The sequence below is a fragment of the Cyprinus carpio genome, chromosome B4, assembly GCF_018340385.1.
Source record: "Cyprinus carpio isolate SPL01 chromosome B4, ASM1834038v1, whole genome shotgun sequence".
Classification (NCBI taxonomy): Eukaryota; Metazoa; Chordata; class Actinopteri; order Cypriniformes; family Cyprinidae; genus Cyprinus; species Cyprinus carpio.
The window spans coordinates 17,434,254-17,454,548 of record NC_056600.1 but is presented as its reverse complement, the minus strand read 5'-3'; the positions used below and the strand labels follow the sequence as shown (position 1 = coordinate 17,454,548).

The window sequence follows — 20,295 nt, the reverse complement described above, 5'->3', positions numbered from 1 at the left end:
TCCTGCACCAGCCCTAGTTGAAAGAGGTGCAAGACTCAGACTCCTTAAGGATAAGATGTAGACCAATACCAGACCCTCTAAGAGCCAAACCAATAACATATCCCTTAAAGAATCAGACCAATAGTAGATCCCTACATATGGACCATTTCCAGAACCCCAAGGACCAGTTAGTTATCCTCTTAGTCCCATAGCACAACATATCCCATGAGATTGAGCCCAATCCCAGTCCCTACTACGACCCATACCAAAACCAGTACCAGAGCCCTTATGACTCGGACAGATTTGAAACAATTTACACCCATACAGCACAGTTTCTTTAAAATCCAATCAGACAGATTCTGGAACCTCTTACACTCAGACAATACAGATCCCCTTAGAACCAGGCCAACTCCAGCGCCACTAAGACCCATACCTAAACCAATACCAAGACTTCAACCAGTACTAGACCCCTCAAGGCCCAGATATAGACCAATCCCAGACCAATTAGAGACTCCTTAAGACCCAAATCAATTTATGATCTCTCAGGGCCCTTTATATAGACCAAATTGTAAACTTTTGAGGCCCAGAAACATAGACAACAACCTAAACACAACATTGCCTACAATCCAACCCAACACCTGTCTTGTGTCTTGACAATTCCCACCAGTAAATGCTAGGAATAAACTGTGACCTACCTAGCCTGAGACCAAAAGCAAAGACCACGATCCAAACCAAGACTTTGTTTTTATACTAAGTCCAAGGCCATGTTTATGTGATCTTATGCTTTGTTTGTTTCAGCCCAAGTATGGTGACCCATACTCAGAATTCGTGCTCTGCAATTTTACCCCATCCGTAGCACACACACAGAGATGACACACACAAACACTGTCTGCAGCCATTTTATGCGGCGGCGCGCCCGGGGAGGTTGGGTCGAGTGCCTTGCTCAAGGGCACCTAAGTCATGGTATTGAGAACTGTACATGCACTCCCCCCACCCACAATTTGCCCCCGAGACTCGAACTCACAACCCTTCGATTGGGAGTCCGACTCTCTAACCATTAGGCCACGACTTTAGACTCTCTATTCTGGCCATAAGGTTGTCAGCTGCTAAAGACAGATGGACAAAGACATTGGATAACATGAATTTAAGCTTCAAACTCATATGGGAAAAGGTTGGCCAGCTAAAAGTGTGATAGTGGAATCCCACAGTTATCTGTCTTTTCTTTTTGTTATCTCTGCTTCTCTTTGGATCTGTTTAACTGAAAGTTGGAGTATTCTTGGGTTAGAAAGTCTGGAAGTCTAACCCATTAATTTCAAACAAGGCCACAGTGACAGAGACCCACAGATTGATTTGTCTCTGTGTTTGTTGTCTGCTCATCAGTCTGACTGTAAAACATTGTTGTGATTGGAGCTCTTTGTAGGGGAACAGAATACTTTAAGGGATCAAGATCAATACCACAAAATTACCAGAGTTCCAAAGTATCTGTCTGTCTCCCTATCTTATCTGTCTGTCTTCATCCCTGAGCAGTTCTGAACAAGCTTTGAGAGTTATGTTGCTGCACAGGTTAGTAACTCTAAGGGACATTCCAGGAACATTGTAAAAGTATTTTTTACTGGTTGCAGTAATGTTGCACTGCAGTTTGGTTAGCACAGGCTTGTGCAGTATTTTATCTACAGTCCCATGGTAGCTGTGGTTAAATCTAGTCACATGGATCTCATGGTTTAAACATGGTTCACTAGTGTTATATTGTGGTGAGCAATGGTGATGTAATGCTGATGTAATGTTGTCAGGCTGTTTTGTGTTTTTGATGCTTTCAGCACATTTCAGGGAGGTAGAGGGTAATTAGATCCAAATGAGGCCATTATGTAGAGATTGATTACATCGGAGGTTACATGTGCTGCTGGATGTCTCCACAAGACTCATACACACTGCTGCAGCAAGCCATGATAACACACTGTCCTTCAGCAAGACCGGGCACTGTGAAATGTAAGGTAGATGAATAGCATGCTTGGAGGTGTGTGTGTGTGTAATCATTTAGACATGCATGAGTATTTGTGATTTAACTCTGGGGTTTGGCATATGATTATACCAGCGCTGTGCAGGTTTGCTGTGTGTGCGTATATATGTGTTGTGTGTTAAGACTTAAATTACTAAAAAATTACATCAGCAGCATTTACCTGACTTCAAATCTCTCAAATGTCTGTTTGATTTCTCTGTATTGTAGGTTGTTGGCGTGCTGTACAGAAATTACTCTTGTGAGAACTATAAGAAAGAATGATGAATGTTCACATTTATGAACACAGTTAGGCCTGTTGCAATTATGTGATGGCAATCAAATAATGATAATCCAAATAAGTTTTTTTTTTTTGTTATATAAAAAAATTATAACTCTCCCTTGGACCTTTCTCAGATGATTTATGTTTGTGCATTATGAATGCAACATACTACATCTGTTTGTCTGTATGCCTTTCTCAGTCTGTTTGTATGCTTGTCTCTATCTGCCTGTCTATCTATCTGTCTGTCTGTCTGTCCGTCCGTCCGTCCATCCGTCCGTCCGTCCTTCCTCATTTACTATACGCGGATCTATGAATACACAAATTAGACCCACCTCCACTCAGTCACACACCAGCCAGCCATGAGGATCATGGATTTGCCGGAGAGAATCATCACTGCTGCGTCACTGAATCTGCACACAAACACAACAGAACTCTAGATTTAAATCAGCACTGCCAGCAAAGGATCGAACACAACTGTTTTGAACGAGTGCATCTTTTTTTTAACAACCTTTGTTGTCTGTTGAGGAAGAACAGACGTTCCTCTCGTTGATAGCAGAGGAGCGGATCCAGCGGTGGGGCGACACAGAATGAAAACTTTTTCAGGAGTCGCGGCAGTAGAGGCAGCGCAACTATAATGACATGTGAATAATCCTGCCCACTCTAAAGCGATACTAAACTGCAGTGGAAATGCAAACCGAGCCGTGTCGTACTGAGCTGTACCGAGCCATGTCATACCATGCAGTGGAAAAGCGCCATAACTGAACTGTAGTAAACGCGATACAATGGCCATGGCAAGTGGAAATATTGGTTTAATTAAGCCATATGTGTTTGAACCAGATATAAGCTGGTATCAGTGATGTGCGGGTCAATGTATAAACAACCCGCAACCGACCGACATTTTCAACTAACCCGCCCGCAACTCGGACCGCAAAAAAAGAAAAAGAAAATATTGTACCCGACCCGCTTCCTGACCCGCATTTTTTAAAAGTAGCAAATGCTCATTGTAGTGCAGGGGCGTAGAATTAGGGGGGGACGCCAGGGACGTGTCCCTACCAATGTCCAGCGACTGCCAAACTGTCCCTAGCGATCATTTTGAAAAAAACAATTAAATATATGTATATGTTTTGTAATTTCGCATCTGAAACATCATACCATTGATATTATTACCTAAGAAGTTAAAGTAAATAGGCTACGTTAGAAAATGGCCCGCTTTCAAGGACGCGCATTTATTATTTTTAAACGGGCAGAATGTAGTCACTCACCGGACAAGAAGCGCAACAGCTGATGATACTGAACTGCAGCGTGCTGGTTAGAGCGGTTCTCGTTCTCGAGTTAAGAACCGGTTGCACTGAACTGAGAACCGTTTCTGTCGGACGCGTCCGATTTGAGAACCGAGGAGCTGATGATACTGCGCATGCGTGATTCAGCGTGAAGCGGACTGACACACAGTGGGTCTGAACCGAACTGGTTCTTTTGGTGATTGATTCTGAACTGATTCTGTGCTAATGTTATGAGCGCGGGGTAAACGGAAGACTTTAATGAAGGGCAATCTGGTGAAACGTAAGTTTATTTAATAACAAATAAATCGCAATGGATTATGTATAGTAAGTGGATCATGGTTTCTGCGCTGATGACACCTAATTTATTTACTTTATATCTTAAAAAGACTTAAATCCTCGTATGCACATTATTGCTGTTACTGTATTTGGGTGCGTTGTTGCAAAACTTAATTGCAAACTTTTCATGATTATGAGGTTTTTAACTGACTAAAGTTATGATTACTGACTTTGTATATTTGAATGTTTGATAGACTTGACGCCATTACGTCGAGCGTAAAAGAACCGGTGAACCGTTTTTTTCAACCGGTTTATTGAATCGAACTGTCCGAAAGAATCTGTTCGCGGAAAAGAACCAAACTTCTTTTCAGCCAATAAAGTGTAGGCCTATGTATTTCAAAATTGTGACTAGTACTATATAAATTACAAAGGTTTAATTGGCATCTTTATTTTCAAACGACCCGAGCGACCGCGACCCGAATATCATTAAAAATATTTTTGGATGACTCGTAACCGCGGGTAACCGCGGGTAACCGCGGGTGACCGCAGGCACCCGCTCATTTTGGATCAACCCGCGCATCACTGGCTGGTATGCTCAATGTAAGCAAGGAGTCTGTTGGCTACCTTTTAGAGGTAACATTATCTGTTAATTACATATTAACACATCTGTTTGCGCTGGTTCTTACATGGATAATGACTGATAAATCTGTTTTTATTAGCAGACAACTACAGTGGATACTGTAAGATTCGTTAAATTTACTTACTTGATGATGTTACTTACATTTTGATGTCCTCAAAATGCCTTGAAGACTCAAATGCAGCCATGGTTGTGATTCCAAATCACACCCGGGATCATACAGGTGTGACGTGCGGATTTCAATGCAGGAGAGGTGCGTCTGACTCTGGGCTACTTTTACACTGCTGCTCCGGGTTATTATTCAAGTTAGTTGTTCTAAATACAAATAAATAAGCTCTAACAGCACATGACATCGTGAAAATAGGGGGAAATACTAACAGTTAGCGAAACATCTACAGAAAAACATATAACTGTTACCGGATTAACCTGGCTGCCTTCTCACTAGACCCTCTGCTTTGCAACACAGTTAATGATATGCTAAGGATAGGATCCATTGACGTGATTGGTTATTGAATTTTGTGACGTAGAAAAAAAAAAAGGCTGTTTCAAACCGCGATTTTGTGGCTGCCTTTGGGAAATTAGAGTTTTAAGGAGAAAATACTCAGCAATGGTGTTGATAAATGGATTGGCACATGGTTTGTCTAAAAGCATATTAAAAACACCACATAGACAAATAAACAACATAAAAAGCATTATATTCACCATAGGGGGACTTTAAAGCATCTGAATAATTTTGTTTCCAATCCATAATGTATCCTAGATTGAAGGATTCCACATTTACCGTCCCATCTGTATGATATTCTGAATATAAGACCAGCATTTGCATATTCACATGAAATCCTAAAACAGGAGAAACAGAAAAGAGAAATGATGAGAGAGAACGAAAGAAAGAGGGAGAGAGAGTTGAGAGGAGGGGCTGTTGTAACAGATGCTCTCTAATTTAAAGCTGGAATGTGTGTGTCAGTGGCGAGCGGGGCTGTGAAGAATAAACGAGAGAGAGAGAAGAATAGAGTAGAGCTGTGCTATACAGCTTGCCCTAGCTGTATTGATTTGGATGCCAGAGACTGCGATAGAGAGAGAGCAAAGGAGAGAAGTGTAGCCACTTTTTCAGATGGTCTCTCCTACCTGAAACACAAACATACTGTGGTTACAGGAAAGAGAACTGGACAGTGTCTATCTGCGAAGGAGTGAAATAAACGAGAAGAACTGCAGATGCCCAACTCTGCTTGGAAGAAGACTGTGTGAAAGGCAGAGGCAAGCAGCAAGAAATTATGTGAGGGATAAAAAGACAGATGCGGACCCTCGTGTTTGGACTGGTGGGACCTGGATTGCAGAAAGCAAATTCTGCAGGATTCATTGCTGATTTTAACCCACAGCACTGCTTCTGAACGGATTTTTTTGTGGTTTATGAAGTACAGAAGAAGACAGAAGCTGTGTTTTGGATACTGAATAATATATCATGTGATTGATTTATGTGCTATGAATTAGTGGTGTGTTTTGATTGGTCTTGCGGACCGAAGCTGCCTTTGGATTCATTTTGTACACAAAATGAAAGGTAGAAACTGGAAACTAATGGAAAAGACAAGAAACTAACATCAGAGAAGGGATAAGGGGTGGAGACGGCTCGTGACAAAATGAATGGAAGAATTTTCTACTTACAGTATGGTGGCTGTAGAAATGGAAATCCCACTTTTCTATTAGAAGAACCAGTCACCTTTTTTAGATGCATCGGCTGCTTATTTAATCTTGAACATGCATTAGCTGGACCAGGCTGAAAAATACAGTTTTAGTTTTTAGTTTGGGCTAAAAATTTATTTGATGTTATTATATTTTGTAATTAAAAAAAAAAAAAATGTGTTTCAAGTTATGAAGTTTAATATTCAAAGGATTTACCAAGATGGCCACCAATTAAACCAGTGACAGTCACACTCGAGACTATTTTTTAACTAAATTCAGTCTAGTAATGATATTTTCAGTCGTTTTTGTGCGTGGGTGGCGAGAATGAATCTCTTTACACTTTGTTCTGCACTGGCCCCACCCTCCATCACACCTTCTCTTTCACTCCTTGGCCCTGCCCCCTTCTGATCATGCAAGTGCTGCAGATTGTTAAGGAGCTGGTGTCGCCCTCTCGCCGCCGCGCCAGTAGCCGATTTGCAGGTGTGTATGTGAAACTGTACAAAACATTGTCACTTGTATGTGTTTGGAGTAACTGAGTCTGACAAGATTTTAAAAAGCTTGCCGTAATTTTAGTAGTTTCGCTTTAGTGTATTTGAAAAAGTTGTGTATGCTGTGAGGTTAAGAGGACAAAGTAAATACTCTATTTATAAAGTCTATTTATAAAAGCCGCTTTGTTCTTTTAAAATATACTCACCTTCATGTTGTTCCTAACTTGCATTATTTTCGTTCTTTAAAAACAAAACAAAAACAAAAACATTGTTCACCAAGGCCAATATATTGGTCAATATTTGTCATTTTAAAAAAAAAAAAATATATATATATATATATATATATATATATATATATATATATATATATATATAAATTGAAGGAACAAATTTGTAAATTGTCGCACAATTTAATAAAATGAAGGAACAAATTATATATATATATATATATATATTTGGCTGAAAGGTGTCTGAAGTGGGGCAGTTTTTATTAATTAGAATACGATTTAGTAATTTGTTCCATCATTTTACTAAATTGTGACACGATTTACAAATTTGTTCCTTCGTTTTACTAAATTGTGCGACGATTTACAAATTTGTTCCTTCATTTTAAGTAATTTGTGCACTCAATATAATAATTTGTTCCCTTGTTTTTTAGTAAATTTTAGTATTATTAGTTATATAAAGGCAAATTCTATAATACTATCTAATATACAGTACATTAATAAGCATTTATATAAATTAAGTGAATCTTTGAATTTGAATCTTTGATTCTTTGTTTTAATTACACAAACCTTGCGAACTTCAGGTAATCAACCTGTTTAATCCTTTGAAGTGTGCATGTGTAGATTGCAGAAAAGCATGTATTCTGTATTATAGTCCATCCAGGTGACTAGGGGTTATGCGCAATAGACTTCTGTATTCGTTAAATTGGTTTCATTGCTTCCGGTTCAAGAGTTTTGCATATGCTTCATTAAATGTGAAGCTGTTTTCCTCAAGATGCCTTCAAAGTAGATACAGTGATGATCATAACCATTGTCCATCACATATGTGGATTGATATCTAAAATATTTTTGTTTTTATTCTTTTCGGTAATATTTAGATATAAACATTGCATAAAATGTCAACATTAAAAACAGCTAGCTAGATTAACTGTTTACCTTAAAAGTCCATAGATATCGCCATTTTGTTAATGTGGCTGTTAACAAGTTCTCTGCAAGTGGAAGCAATGAGACCTGTTTTTCCGGGTTTGGTCAGGAGACATCCGACATATACATTATTGGAAGACGAGAGTTTGGCTATCACTGGATATTTATGAGTACTTGAAATCCTTGATTTCAAACTAAGCTATGCTATATCATTGCCTGTTATGGCATAATTAACTGCATTATGTATGTAAAATAACTGTTACCGATATCATCCAGATATTAGCCAACAGGAACAGATCAAAATTCACGTCATTATTTGTTGAAAATCTTCCCCTACCACAGTTTTCGAAAGAGCAGCATTCACTTTATTCAAAATTTATACTATTGTGTTCTATGAAAGACAGAAGGTCAAATGAGTTTGGAACAACATGATAATTTAACTGATGACAGATTTTCGAGTGAATGTATTAATTTAAGACATGGACTACACCTTCCAATCTGTGCATGTTTATTTATGTGTGTGCAGTTGCTTCACAATGGAACATCCACTCTTGTGAAACACAGCGACCTTGAATCAACTAAACAGAAGTCTGATTTGCATTGTTCTGTCTTCAATTTCATACCTTGATTTAGCAATCCACGCAAGTCCCCTGCAACCTGTGCCTATATAGCTCATGGTTACATACTCATGTTTACCTCAGGGGGTTTATTAAGAAAGTATGATGTGATCTCCAGGTTAGTGTGAAATGAGTTCATTTCACTGTTTTTTGTGTGTGGGTGTGTGTATTTGTGTCTTATTTAACAGCTATTTGACATCTTATATTGTTCTTCACTTCCTCTACAAACTTCTCCATTTATCAGCCTTTCTTTGTGTTTGTATATGTGTGTGTGTGTGTGTGTGTGTGTGTGTGTGTGTGTGTGTGTGTGTGTGTGTGTGTGTGTGTGTGTGTGTGTGTGTGTGTGTGAGAGAGAGAGAGAGAGAGAGAGAGTTGTAAAACGGGCACCTTTTGGGTCCCACTTTATATTGTGTCCTTAATACCTGTACTTACATAGTAACTAGATGTGTACATAGTATGTAACCACAGTGTAAGTACACATTGGTACATAGTATCTACAGTTCTAAGGTTTGTGTAACTACACATATGTAACAACCCACTGAATGTATGTGTAAGTACAAATGTGTAACAGGACATTGATAACAACACTTTTTGGTAATAAAAGTACAAATGTGTCACAGGACTAACAGCACTTTTTGGTAAAGAAAGTGTTACACTTTATATTAGATTTATCATGTAATTACTCTGATGTTACACAGGAGTGGCGAGTAAGTTAGGCTTTACATATAAATTGTGGTTGGTGTCCAGAATGTTACACTTTATATTAAGTCGACAGTTCCTGAGAAGTTACCATGCAGGTACACTGGTATTAAAGTGGTGTACCAACTCCAACTCCAGATCCAACTCCTCCTACTTTACATATCCCTAAACCTACCCATCTCCACCCCCTGGATCCCATTTCCAGCCCTAAACCTACCAATCTCCAACCCCTGGATCCCATTTCCACCCCTAAACCTACCCATCTCCACCCCCAGGATCCCATTTCTACCCCTAAACCTACCCATCTCCCTTTTCCACTCCTAAACTTAAACCTACCCAGCTCCACTCCCCTGGATCCCATTTCCACCCCTAAACCTACCCATCTCCACCCCCAGGATCCCATTTCTAAACCTACCCATCTCCACCCCACTGTATCCCATTTCCACCCCTAAACTTACCCATCTCCACTCCCCTGTATCCCATTTCCACCCCTAAACCTACCCATCTCCACCCCCTGGATCCCATTTCCATCCTAAACCTACCAATCTCCACCCCCCTGGATCCCATTTCCACCCCTAAACCTACCCATCTCCACCCCCTGGATCCCATTTCCACCCCTAAACCTACCCATCTCCACCCCAGGATCCCATTTCTACCCCTAAACCTACCCATCTCCCTTTTCCACTCCTAAACCTAAACCTACCCATCTCCACCCCCCTGGATCCCATTTCCACCCCTAAACCTACCCATCTCCACCCCCCTGGATCCCATTTCCACCACTAAACCTACCCATTTCCACCCCCCAGATCTCATTTCTACCCCTAAACCTACCCATCTCCACCCCCTGGATCCCATTTCTACCCCTAAACCTACCCATCTCCCTTTTCCACTCCTAAACCTAAACCTACCCATCTCCACCCCCAGGATCCCATTTCTAAACCTACCCATCTCCACCTGTGGATCCCATTTCCACCCCTAAACCAACCCATCTCCATCCCCTGGACCCCATTTCCACCCCTAAACCTACCCATCTCCACCTCCTGGATCAAATGGTTCCAATTACTCTTTTGTGTGTTACAAAATGTAGTTATATAATTCCTGTTACACAAGTACTTAGTGAAGTGAAGTAAAAAAAATAAATAAATAAATAAAACCGTCCTGTTACACATTTGTACTTAAACCATCCTGAGGGTTGTTACATGTGTGTAGTTACAGAGATATAACAGCTGTAGATACCATGTACCAATGTGTACTTACACTGTGCTTACATACTACATACACATTTAGTTACTATGTAAGTAAACAGGTATTAGGGACACTTAATATAAAGTGGGACCAATGATTATTAGACTGATTAGTCGACTAATCATTGATTATTTAACTGATTAATTATTAGACATTTATTGAGCTTTTGCAATGTTAAAATATACATATTCTTACAAATAAATTAAGGTAATTACTTCCGCTTTTGAAAGTCATATTATGTAATTACAATTATACAATTAATTTACACAAATAAATATATTTGGCACACAAAATGAGATGAGAGAGAGAAACTCTCTTATTCACCTTTAAATTAGCTATATTAAGTAGCTGAATGACAAATCCTTCTGCCTATTAACATCTCTTTTTGTCAAGTGCTGCTTTCACACCGCTGTGTTACGAATTGCAACCAACGGCTCAGTTCATTACACATTGTGCATTTTATTTTTGTTTTCGATGCTTTTTTTTCTGATTTATACTCGATGCGTCCGCAAGTACGATTGGGTGCCCGCAGAAAACATGACGTCATCGCGGTGTCGCCGGAAGTTCGCTTTGAGTGTGTGCGAACTCATTTCACTTATGTGTGAAACAGAAGCAGTTTAATGTGAAGTTCAAACTCCATCAGGTGGTTTTTGAAGGAAAACAATGCATAGTTTATTTTTTATTTTTTTATTTTTTTTTGATGATGTGAAATTCATCTTGTTTACTCACAGAAAACAATAGATTGATTTAAATTTTCTAAAACACTTTTTGTTTCGAAAGGGCATATGCGAGTAGGCGTGATTGACCATGAATATTTGTGTGATTCACACTTGAGAAGACAAAGGCCCGCATAATGAGATGCATAATGAGCCTTTCAGTCAGGTGTGTGACTGAGAGGGAAGAGTTACAATAAAGAATGTGTGGACAAAATAAATGTATATATTTTTATGTTTGTAGTTTGTTAAGAATATATTTAATTATCCCATTAATTATGCACCCTTGCGAGTGCAGTTAAACAGTTTATTAGGAAAAATCAAAGCAGACTTTCAAAGCTGAATTTTTAGCATTATTACTCCATTCACGCGATCCTTCAGAGATCATTTTAATATTCTGATTTGCTACTCAAAAAACATTTTATTATTATTATTATTATTATTATTATTATTATTATTATTATTATTTTGATTAATTGAAAGAACAGCATCGTATTTATCATCGCTTGTGTGCTAAATAAAAGTTTTAATTTCTATATATACTGACTCCCAGCTTTTGAATGGTATAGTGTATATTGTTACATTTGGAGTAAGACTGGAGTAATGATGCTGAAAATTTAGCTTATATTCAAATATAAAGCAGTTATTTAAAATAGTAAAAATATTTCACAATATTACTGCTTTAGCAAATGCAACTTTCTGTATTTTGGATCAAATAAATGCAGGCTTGGTCAGCAGAAGAGAATTCTTTACAAAAACATAAAAAATCTTACTGTTCAAAAGTTTTGACTGTTATTGTGTCATGTTGAAATATATAAATGAACATCACATACCTGGCACATACCTCATATTACTTTTATATCGTATTGTTGTCTATGTTCTAGAACATAAAAAAATAAAATTTTTTAAAAAAAAACATACTGGCATCGTGAAACATTGAGATGATGTAAATGAAACTTCATAATGTTTCACTTGATTATACATTTAGTCAGGAATTATATTTAAAAAAAAAAAAATCTAGTAAAATGTGTACAAGTTATATGAAAACTGGGTAGATTAATAATAAAAAAGACTTACTCATGTTTATGATCTCTGCTGGGTCAAGCCGCTTCATTCTTCTTTCTGAGGTAATCCAAATCTTATTCCTCTCAGTGGTCTTATTGAGGTGAATTATGTCTTATTCCTCTCAGTGCGAAGCGAACAGTAACATTTAAAAAACGTGATGTATAGTCTTGCTGCTTTGTTTGCTGTGAAGTGGGTGGTTACCTGCCGCGAGCTTCACGTAGACAATTGTAGTATCAATAGCGCGCTCGGTGCGTGGGCGTGGTCGCATTAGATATAATGAAGGGAGACGTGAAAGACTGGACATCACGTTGTTTTCATATGGATTACTTTATCACATAATATTTGTTTTCGATAAGACTCGCTCAGTTTAAAAGTAGACATATCTAGCTTTCTATAGATCTATCTCTCATGTCTCTGTGTTGAGTATTTGTTGAGGCATTTCTAAATGAAGATCACGCAGAACCAAGGCGGCAGACAGCGCACTCTGTGTGTTTTCTTTATTTTATAAATGCACAAAGTTTTGTTGTTATTATGTGTGTATACAAATAAAAGTAGACCCATTACAGATTCGATTAATGTATTGCTCTTATCTGTATAATCAAAACTGAAAGTGTAATTTAAGTTCTTTTTCGGTCTTATAAGGAGAATATGCCACAAAACGCATATCCACATTAGTCGACTCCAGAGGGTTAAAGGCTCGTCCGTTTGGGAAGGTGCTCGTGCAGTCAGCGGAGGTTTTGCGAAGCGGAGCCAGGCGAAAGTATAAATCCTGCTTCAGGATCGGATCTGCTCGGTTTGCTCTACTAAAGCGGTGTCTTCTTCTCTTGAATTGTATCATGAGAGCTGAATTACAGTCTTGCGCAACAGCGCCACACTGGTCAAACCCGCATTATTGCAGGCACTTACTTAGATCATATGAGATCAAACGACTACTCGACAACAAAAATATTTGTTGAAAATTTTTTGTTGTCGATAATGTCGACTGATCGTTTCAGCCCTAAGTGACAATTCCTGGTTGATAATGTCAACTTATTTATGACATTATCAACCAGGAATTGATGCATTATTTCTGAATATAGATTTCAGAAATAATGCATTTTAGGATAATATGTTTAGATTGATATTTATGCTAACTTGCACACAATAATATGCCACGGCTGTTTGTGAGTGGAAGGGGCTTATTCTGTCATCTGATTGGTTAATAGAGCCAAGTGTTTAATCTCAGGTCAGTGGTGTAACACAAGAAAATGTAGGGGTAAATAATTTATCCACTGTTCTTCTTATCCTTTTCTATTTCTGGTTCTGTTCGTTCTTTTTCTGTTCTAACTTGTAATAATCTACCTTCTTTTTTTTTTCCTCCCACACTGCATTATTACTACAAGGAAAACTCAATCAGTTATTTAAATATGGTAACAGAGCCAAAAGCTAAAACATGTTGTCATCTCAAAGGCAAATTGTTCAAAGGAAACGTTCATGAGGTCTTAAGATATAGTTCATTCAAATATAAAAAGTATGTGATGTTTCTCCTACAATTTTTTAGGAGAACTAAAAATAGACTAATGAGACAATCTTTGACAGCATAGAGGCAAAAGAAGAATGTGGATAGTGTCTCATTTTTGATATTGAAGAAATGTTTGAGCTCATATTGACATATTTTGACTGCACACTTAGGTATCCTGGCACATTTTGAGATATAGTTGATTTTAGGAACCTATATCAGACACATGTTAGATTTACCTAAACAAGTTTATATTTTAAACACTAAGATATTTAATAGATGATCTATGTATGTGTGTCTGTGTGTGTGAATAGGAGCTCTTGTTTGTTAGTCAGTCTGGTATGTAGCGTGTGGGTCTGAGGCGTGACGTATCTCTGAAGTAAACAAACAGCCGTATTGTCAGAACGCATCTCGTTGCCTCCTTTCCTCCTTGCTTTCATCTTTGACCGCCATTCCTCTTTCTTTTCTCCATTTCTTTCTCTTTTCTCCTCTTGCTCTGCCTCTCTGTTGTGTCTTATTTGACTCGGAGCAATAAGAAACTGGTTTTCTTTAGTTTAGCTGCTGAAAGTTGACTTGTATCATGGAGAGTAAAGAAAACTGATACCATGTTAGTGTTTGTCACACTCATGCATACCAAAAATCTGAATTGCGACACAGATCATGAAGTCATTGAGCCAGGTAAGATCAGATGACATCATTCATCTCTCTCTTTTTAAACTGTAGCTCTATGAAATTACATTTCATTATGATTTCAGTTCTTAGTTTTTGACTGATTTGTTACAGAAGTCTGCACTTTTCCACTTTAATAGGTTATTGGTCTATAGATGTTGGATTAACTGATGAATGTCGCATTAAAGAACAACTTTATACATGAATATTTAAAGGGTTAGTTCACCCCAAAATGAAAATTCTGTTATTAATTACTCACCCTCATGTCACTCCAAACCCATAAGACCTTCGTTCATCATCAGAGCACAAATAAAGATATTTTTGATGGAATCTGAGAGCTCTCTGGCCCTCCCATCGACATCAATGCAGCTGTAATTTCCCCAGGTCCAGAAACTTAGTAAGGACATCGGTAAAACAGTCCATGTGACATCAGTGGCTCAACTTCAGTTTTGCAAAGCTACTAGAATACTTTTTGTGTGCACAAATAAACAAAAATAACATAATTTATTTAACAATTCTTCTCCCCTGAGTTATGTCTTCCGCCATTTTGGAGAGTACCCAAGAACGTAATCAGCATTGTTTACATTCGAGGGAGAAAGTGCGCACTTGAACGTAATTGGATGTAATTAGCATTGTTTATGCTTAGGGTAAAGCGTGTGTATGCATTGTGATACTCTCCAAAATGGCAGAAGACAGTAACCCAGGGGAGAAGAATTGTTGAATAAAGTCGTTAGTTTTGTTTTCTTTGCGCACAAAAACTATTCTCGTAGCATCGCAAAATTTACTTTAAGCCACTGATGTCATATGGATTGTTTTACTGATGTCCTTACTATGTTTCTAAACCTGGGAACATTACAGTTGCGTTGTTGTCTAAGGGAGGGTCAGAGAGTTCTTAGATTTCATCAAAAAATATCTTAATTTGTGTTCCGAAGATGAACAACGAATTTGGAACAGGAGGGTGAATAATTAATGACAGAATTTTCATTTTGGGATGAACTAACCCATTAATAAAATATTACTTTTCAATATGTTGGTGTTACTTAATGTTTAATTTGACAAATCAGAAATAGGTTCTACAAATCTGTGATTGGACACATTTAAATTAATCAGAATCTTGATCTCTAATTTATATTTGCTCCTTATAGCTGTTCTTTTATCTGTTTATTAAAATCAGAGCAAAAGGCAGAGACTGTTTGAATATATGTTATAAAAGATGCAGACTGTGGTTGGTTCTTGTTTGTTTTCACACCATCTTTATTCCTCAACATCTATATTTGAGAGCAGTGTGTCACAGTAGAAGTGTAGCAGCAGTAACTGCATGAGATTGATCTGTCAAACATTCGATTTGTTTTTCGACCGTGTGCGCCCTTGGTCTCTACTCCATCCTTTCATTAAGGATAAAATAAGGATGAAATGAAGTATGAGTCAAGAGGAGAGAACAACAGGCGGGAAATGAGAGTGTCACCAATCAGGCCTGACATTACATTTACTCACTTGCACTCAGATGAGAGAGAGAGAGAGTGAAAAAGGAGTTTGACTGAGAAAAAGATGAAGACAGAAAGTGTAATAAATCTCTGAATGCTAATATCTTCAGCACAAACTCATAGTGTGTGTTTATTGCACAAAAGTTTTAACATTTTTTGTTTTTGGCATAAAAACAGCATGTACTGCATATTAGGCATTTGCTTTGTCATGGTTGATCAACAAAAATATTACTGCAGTTTACTTTGAATAAATCAAATGTAAACATTCAGTTTGCATTTAAAAAACTACATATTTTCTTATTTTGTTTTTAAAATAAATAATGAACATAATAATTGATATTATAATTAGATTAATAATTGGTTTAATAAATTGTCATGTTAACAGACACAATGTGTTAACAATGTGTGTAACAATTAATGAATGTGTTACACAATTAATGATATGTTTTGTAACTTTTAACCAAGTACAATGCCTTTGACTTTCATTAAAAATCCTTTAAACACTTAATAAATTAAATCGTACTGTAAATACGTTATCTACATAAATTGATGATAGCAAAATAATTTAAGTTGCCACTATTACTGGCATTGTGTTTAATTCTGTAGATGACTTAAAACACAGTGTATTATACAAACTAAGGAACAAGCTGAAATTATATTAAAGAACATTGTTTTTAGAGCTCTGATTAGTACAGTGCATCTTTTCCATCGTGGGCTGAACTTGACGTACAGAAGCTATGATTTGAATGATGGCTTGCTGTTTGTGGCTTGAAGCCGCCTGTGTACAAGTGTGTGAGTGAGCTGTAATGACAGACGCTTAACAGGGTTGTGTGTGTGCGTAAAGTCATAAAGATCCAGACCATTCATTGACATCACACCACTGAAAATACCACTCTGAGGAAATTCTGGGTATTTTCCCACTAAAAAGAGCTGGAGAGAGGCAAAAGAACAGTCTGCGGAAACTGGGGAGGGAGTTTTATAAGAGGAAAAAATTTGAAATAAGTTCCTAAAGTGTTGATAAAAATAGCCACGGAATGTCTGCCTGACTGACTTCCCTTTAGAGCTGTATGATTCTTTGTTGAATGGTGTCAGACAGTGTCATGTGTGTGTGTGTGTGTGTGTGTGTGTGTGTGAGAGAGAGAGAGACAAAGCTGGACAGCTCTTAAATCAGAGTGGAATCGTCTGTGAGGGCAAAGATGCCGGAGTGAAAGAATGAACAGAAGAGCATGTGTTACTCTTACTACACACTATTGAGATTGTGTGTGTGTGTGTGTGTGTGTGTGTGTGTGTGTGTGTGTGTGTGTGTGTGTGTGCGTGTGTGTGTGCGTGTGTGTGTGTGTGTGTGTGCGTGTGCGTGTGCATATGCGTGTGTGTGTGTGGTTTATTAAGGCTGTGTCCTCACTACACTACTGTCAGATTACTGGAACTGCTGTACTGCTCACATTACAGCGCATTCTTTATCGTCATCTTTCTTGTCATCTTAAGGAGTACACTTTGATAAACATAGTGAAATGTAGCTCATTCATGGCCACATCTGTACACAGAAAAAAATAAAATTAAATCACTGAGAAATTGCTAGTAAATGTATACAGTTAGAAAGAAGTGACAAGGAATGATTTAAATTAAATGTGAAATATGTGAAATTCTGAAGTCAAAAAAACTGAAATAGTATTGTAAAATGTACTAGTTTTTGCTTTATTACAACGAAAAAAATATGATTTCTAGCACAAAGCAAGTGCTTACAGGAATATATTATTTTTTCCACATGCACATTAAGAATAATTACCTTTATATTGTAAGTACAGACTTGGAAATGCGACAGCTAATATGTCAATATGCTTTTGTTTTTTCTTCTTTTTTTTTTTTCAATGCTTTTATAATGGTGAGCTCAGGTCACTCTCCTGCATCTAAAATTATCTAAAAAGAATTTCACTACCATTGATGAAGACTCTTACTTGGGTCTTTTTAATGAATATATTCCCAGATACACTAAATCCTCCACTGTTGGCATTGTCCTGTGACCTGGATGTTTGTTGACCTACTACCAGCAATCGTGAAAATAATTTACTAAAGTAATGTCAAACATGAACACTCAAGCATGAGGAACAACTTTCTTGGTACCTGTAGAACTTACAAGTTGTGCTTCAGAATCTCAGCTCACAGTTTTCCACCATTTATTTATTTAGTCAACTATTACTATTTATTTAGTCAACTTTTCAAAACTGACAGCTCTTCAGCTCCCATGCCCTCATAGGATTGCAAAATGTCAATTGGATGTAGACTTGGATCTACATGTTGTTGTTTTGTGTTATGTAGGTTTTCTTGCTTTCTGTTTCATGTATAGTTTGTATTTGGTATGCTACTTTTGGCATACAGTGTGATGGGAAAGTACGCATACCCGGACTTGGGGAATGATTCCTGCTGTGTTAAAGACAGCGTAGGTGATTTGATTCAATAACATTTTTTGTTATGCTGGTTGAAAGTCTCTTCACATTCTGATAGCAATCACTAAGTTAAGTGTTTTAAATGTATTTATATGTATCTGTATTGTCTGTGGAAGGCGTAGGACCATAAAATGTTTGTCCAATCATATCCATCAATCCGAGAGCTACGATAGGCTGTCCTATCTGCCTGTCAATGTATGTATTTGCAGACGTCCATGCAACCTGTTCATGTAGACATGATACGTCATCAGCACTTTCCATTACGCTATTGAAAACCGAGGGAAATTAGAAGCTGTTATTATTGAATATCATGCGCTTTGTACTGTAATGTTTCCTAATCTGACAGGGTCGCATTTAACCCTCCACCAAAGCAGTCATTGGTTAGACTCTGGTCTGCCTGCAGGAGGTGTGGCTTTGGAGAGTGATTTGCAGGGAGGGTGGGATCTTATGCTTTCAAATCTAATTTGCTATTCGTAGCCTCTCTGAAATTGCCTACCCTAGCTTTAAAGTGCTAAGCTAACTTTTGAATTTCTCATGCACATATTTATGCACATTTAATAACATTAGCTGTGACGTGTTCCATTTTCGATAACTGAGCATAGCATCATTGCTGCAGTCTTTCCTTCATAATTCACATTAATTGTGTATCTAGTAAGCTTGCTGCAGTATCTGTGCTGAACAGTGCAGCTCTGGAAATCCTAAGGGAAGATGAGCTGTGATTTCTTCACTCTTATCCATGTGAATGAGCGCTGTTTATCTGACAAACGACCATTAAGAGGGATTGAAATGCTTCTCATTCTCGTGTACGACTTGTCTGCCGCAGAGGCCTCAGAGAACATTCGCTCATCTCTAAATACGCTTGTGCTCACATACGCTCAGCGTGAGCTGTCAGACTGATGTATGGAGCATGAATGAGAGAGTGTTGAGCTGAAACATGGCGCTGAGTGAATGCTAATATGCCGTGGAGGCCCCAGAGCTTTAAGACCATCAGCCATGTAAGCTACTGTCTTCTTTTCTTGTCTCTTCTCTTCTCATCCTGTCTCGATTTGTCTCTTACATACTTTCTTTCCTCTTCTTTCATATACTCTCTTCTCTTCTTCTCATATCTTCTCTTCTCTCATATAATCTCGTATCCTCTTGTTTCATCTCATTTGTCACAAACTCTTCTTTTCTTATCTCAGTCTCTTATCTCATTTTCTCTCACATACTCTTTTCAACTCTGCTCAATTGTCTCATTTTGTCACTGTCTCAGAGCTCAAAGTTGGTGTTCTGTTCCATGTCGCATTGCATGCAAAGAACATTGCAAGTTCTCTTTCGTGCTTTTATAAACACAAACAAATCTAATAAACATTAATAAATCAAACACGTCCCATTTGTGAAAATCACATTGCATGATTTTACTGATTGTTCGTAAGGTAGTTGTTTTTGGGGGGTTTTTTTTGAGGCGCAAAAGTGCAGTGGAATGGGGCATAATAATCATTTTATCTCGATTATTGTTTTTTCATAATAGTTGGAAGCCAAAATTGGAATCAAGACTGCATTTCGATTAATTGAAAAGCACTAGTATCTTCTCATCTCACATACTCTTCTTTTCTCATCTTTGCTAATTTCTTACAGTATTAACTCTTGTCTCTAATATGCTTGTCTCATCTCATATATTACTTTATCATACTTGCTCATTTCTTTCTTATAATCTTTTTTTTTTCTTATCTAGTATTTTCTCATCTTATCTCTTCTGTTCTCTACTTGTTTAACATACTCATACTTGTCTCATATTTTTCCTCACATGAAGGAACATCACATCTGGTTTCTTTTCTCACATCTTTTATCATCTCACATACTCGTCTCTCATCTCCAGTGGTCTCATCTCACATTCTCCTTTTTGCTTTTTCTCTTATATACTTTTTTCTCTTCTTCACACCCAGTCTCAGTCTCTTCTTATCTAATCTTCACTCTTCTTGTCTAATCTCATTCATTGCCTCATGCTGTTTCATTTTGTCTCATCACATCACATTTTGTCTAATCTCATCTGCTCTATACGCTTTTATTTATTCTACTCACATCTGTTAAATACACAGAACACACAGAACGCACTCACAC

General features: G+C 37.7%; 1 protein-coding gene across 3 annotated transcripts in view; it reads left to right on the top strand.

Moving 5' to 3' along the window:
- Window positions 1–20,295, top strand: part of usp6nl (USP6 N-terminal like) — a 59,743-nt gene that overhangs the window by 15,650 nt on the left and 23,798 nt on the right. The window contains exon 1 of one of the 3 annotated variants that reach the window (XM_042722236.1): window positions 5,015–6,605. The exons of 1 other annotated variant lie outside the window; for it this stretch is intronic. In XM_042722236.1, the coding sequence (XP_042578170.1) occupies window positions 6,536–6,605 (70 nt within the window). In that variant the 5' untranslated portion in view covers window positions 5,015–6,535. Of the gene's footprint in view, window positions 1–5,014; window positions 6,606–13,280; window positions 14,277–20,295 lie in introns of those variants that run through there. One more of the 3 variants, XM_042722235.1, reaches the window with a different exon arrangement.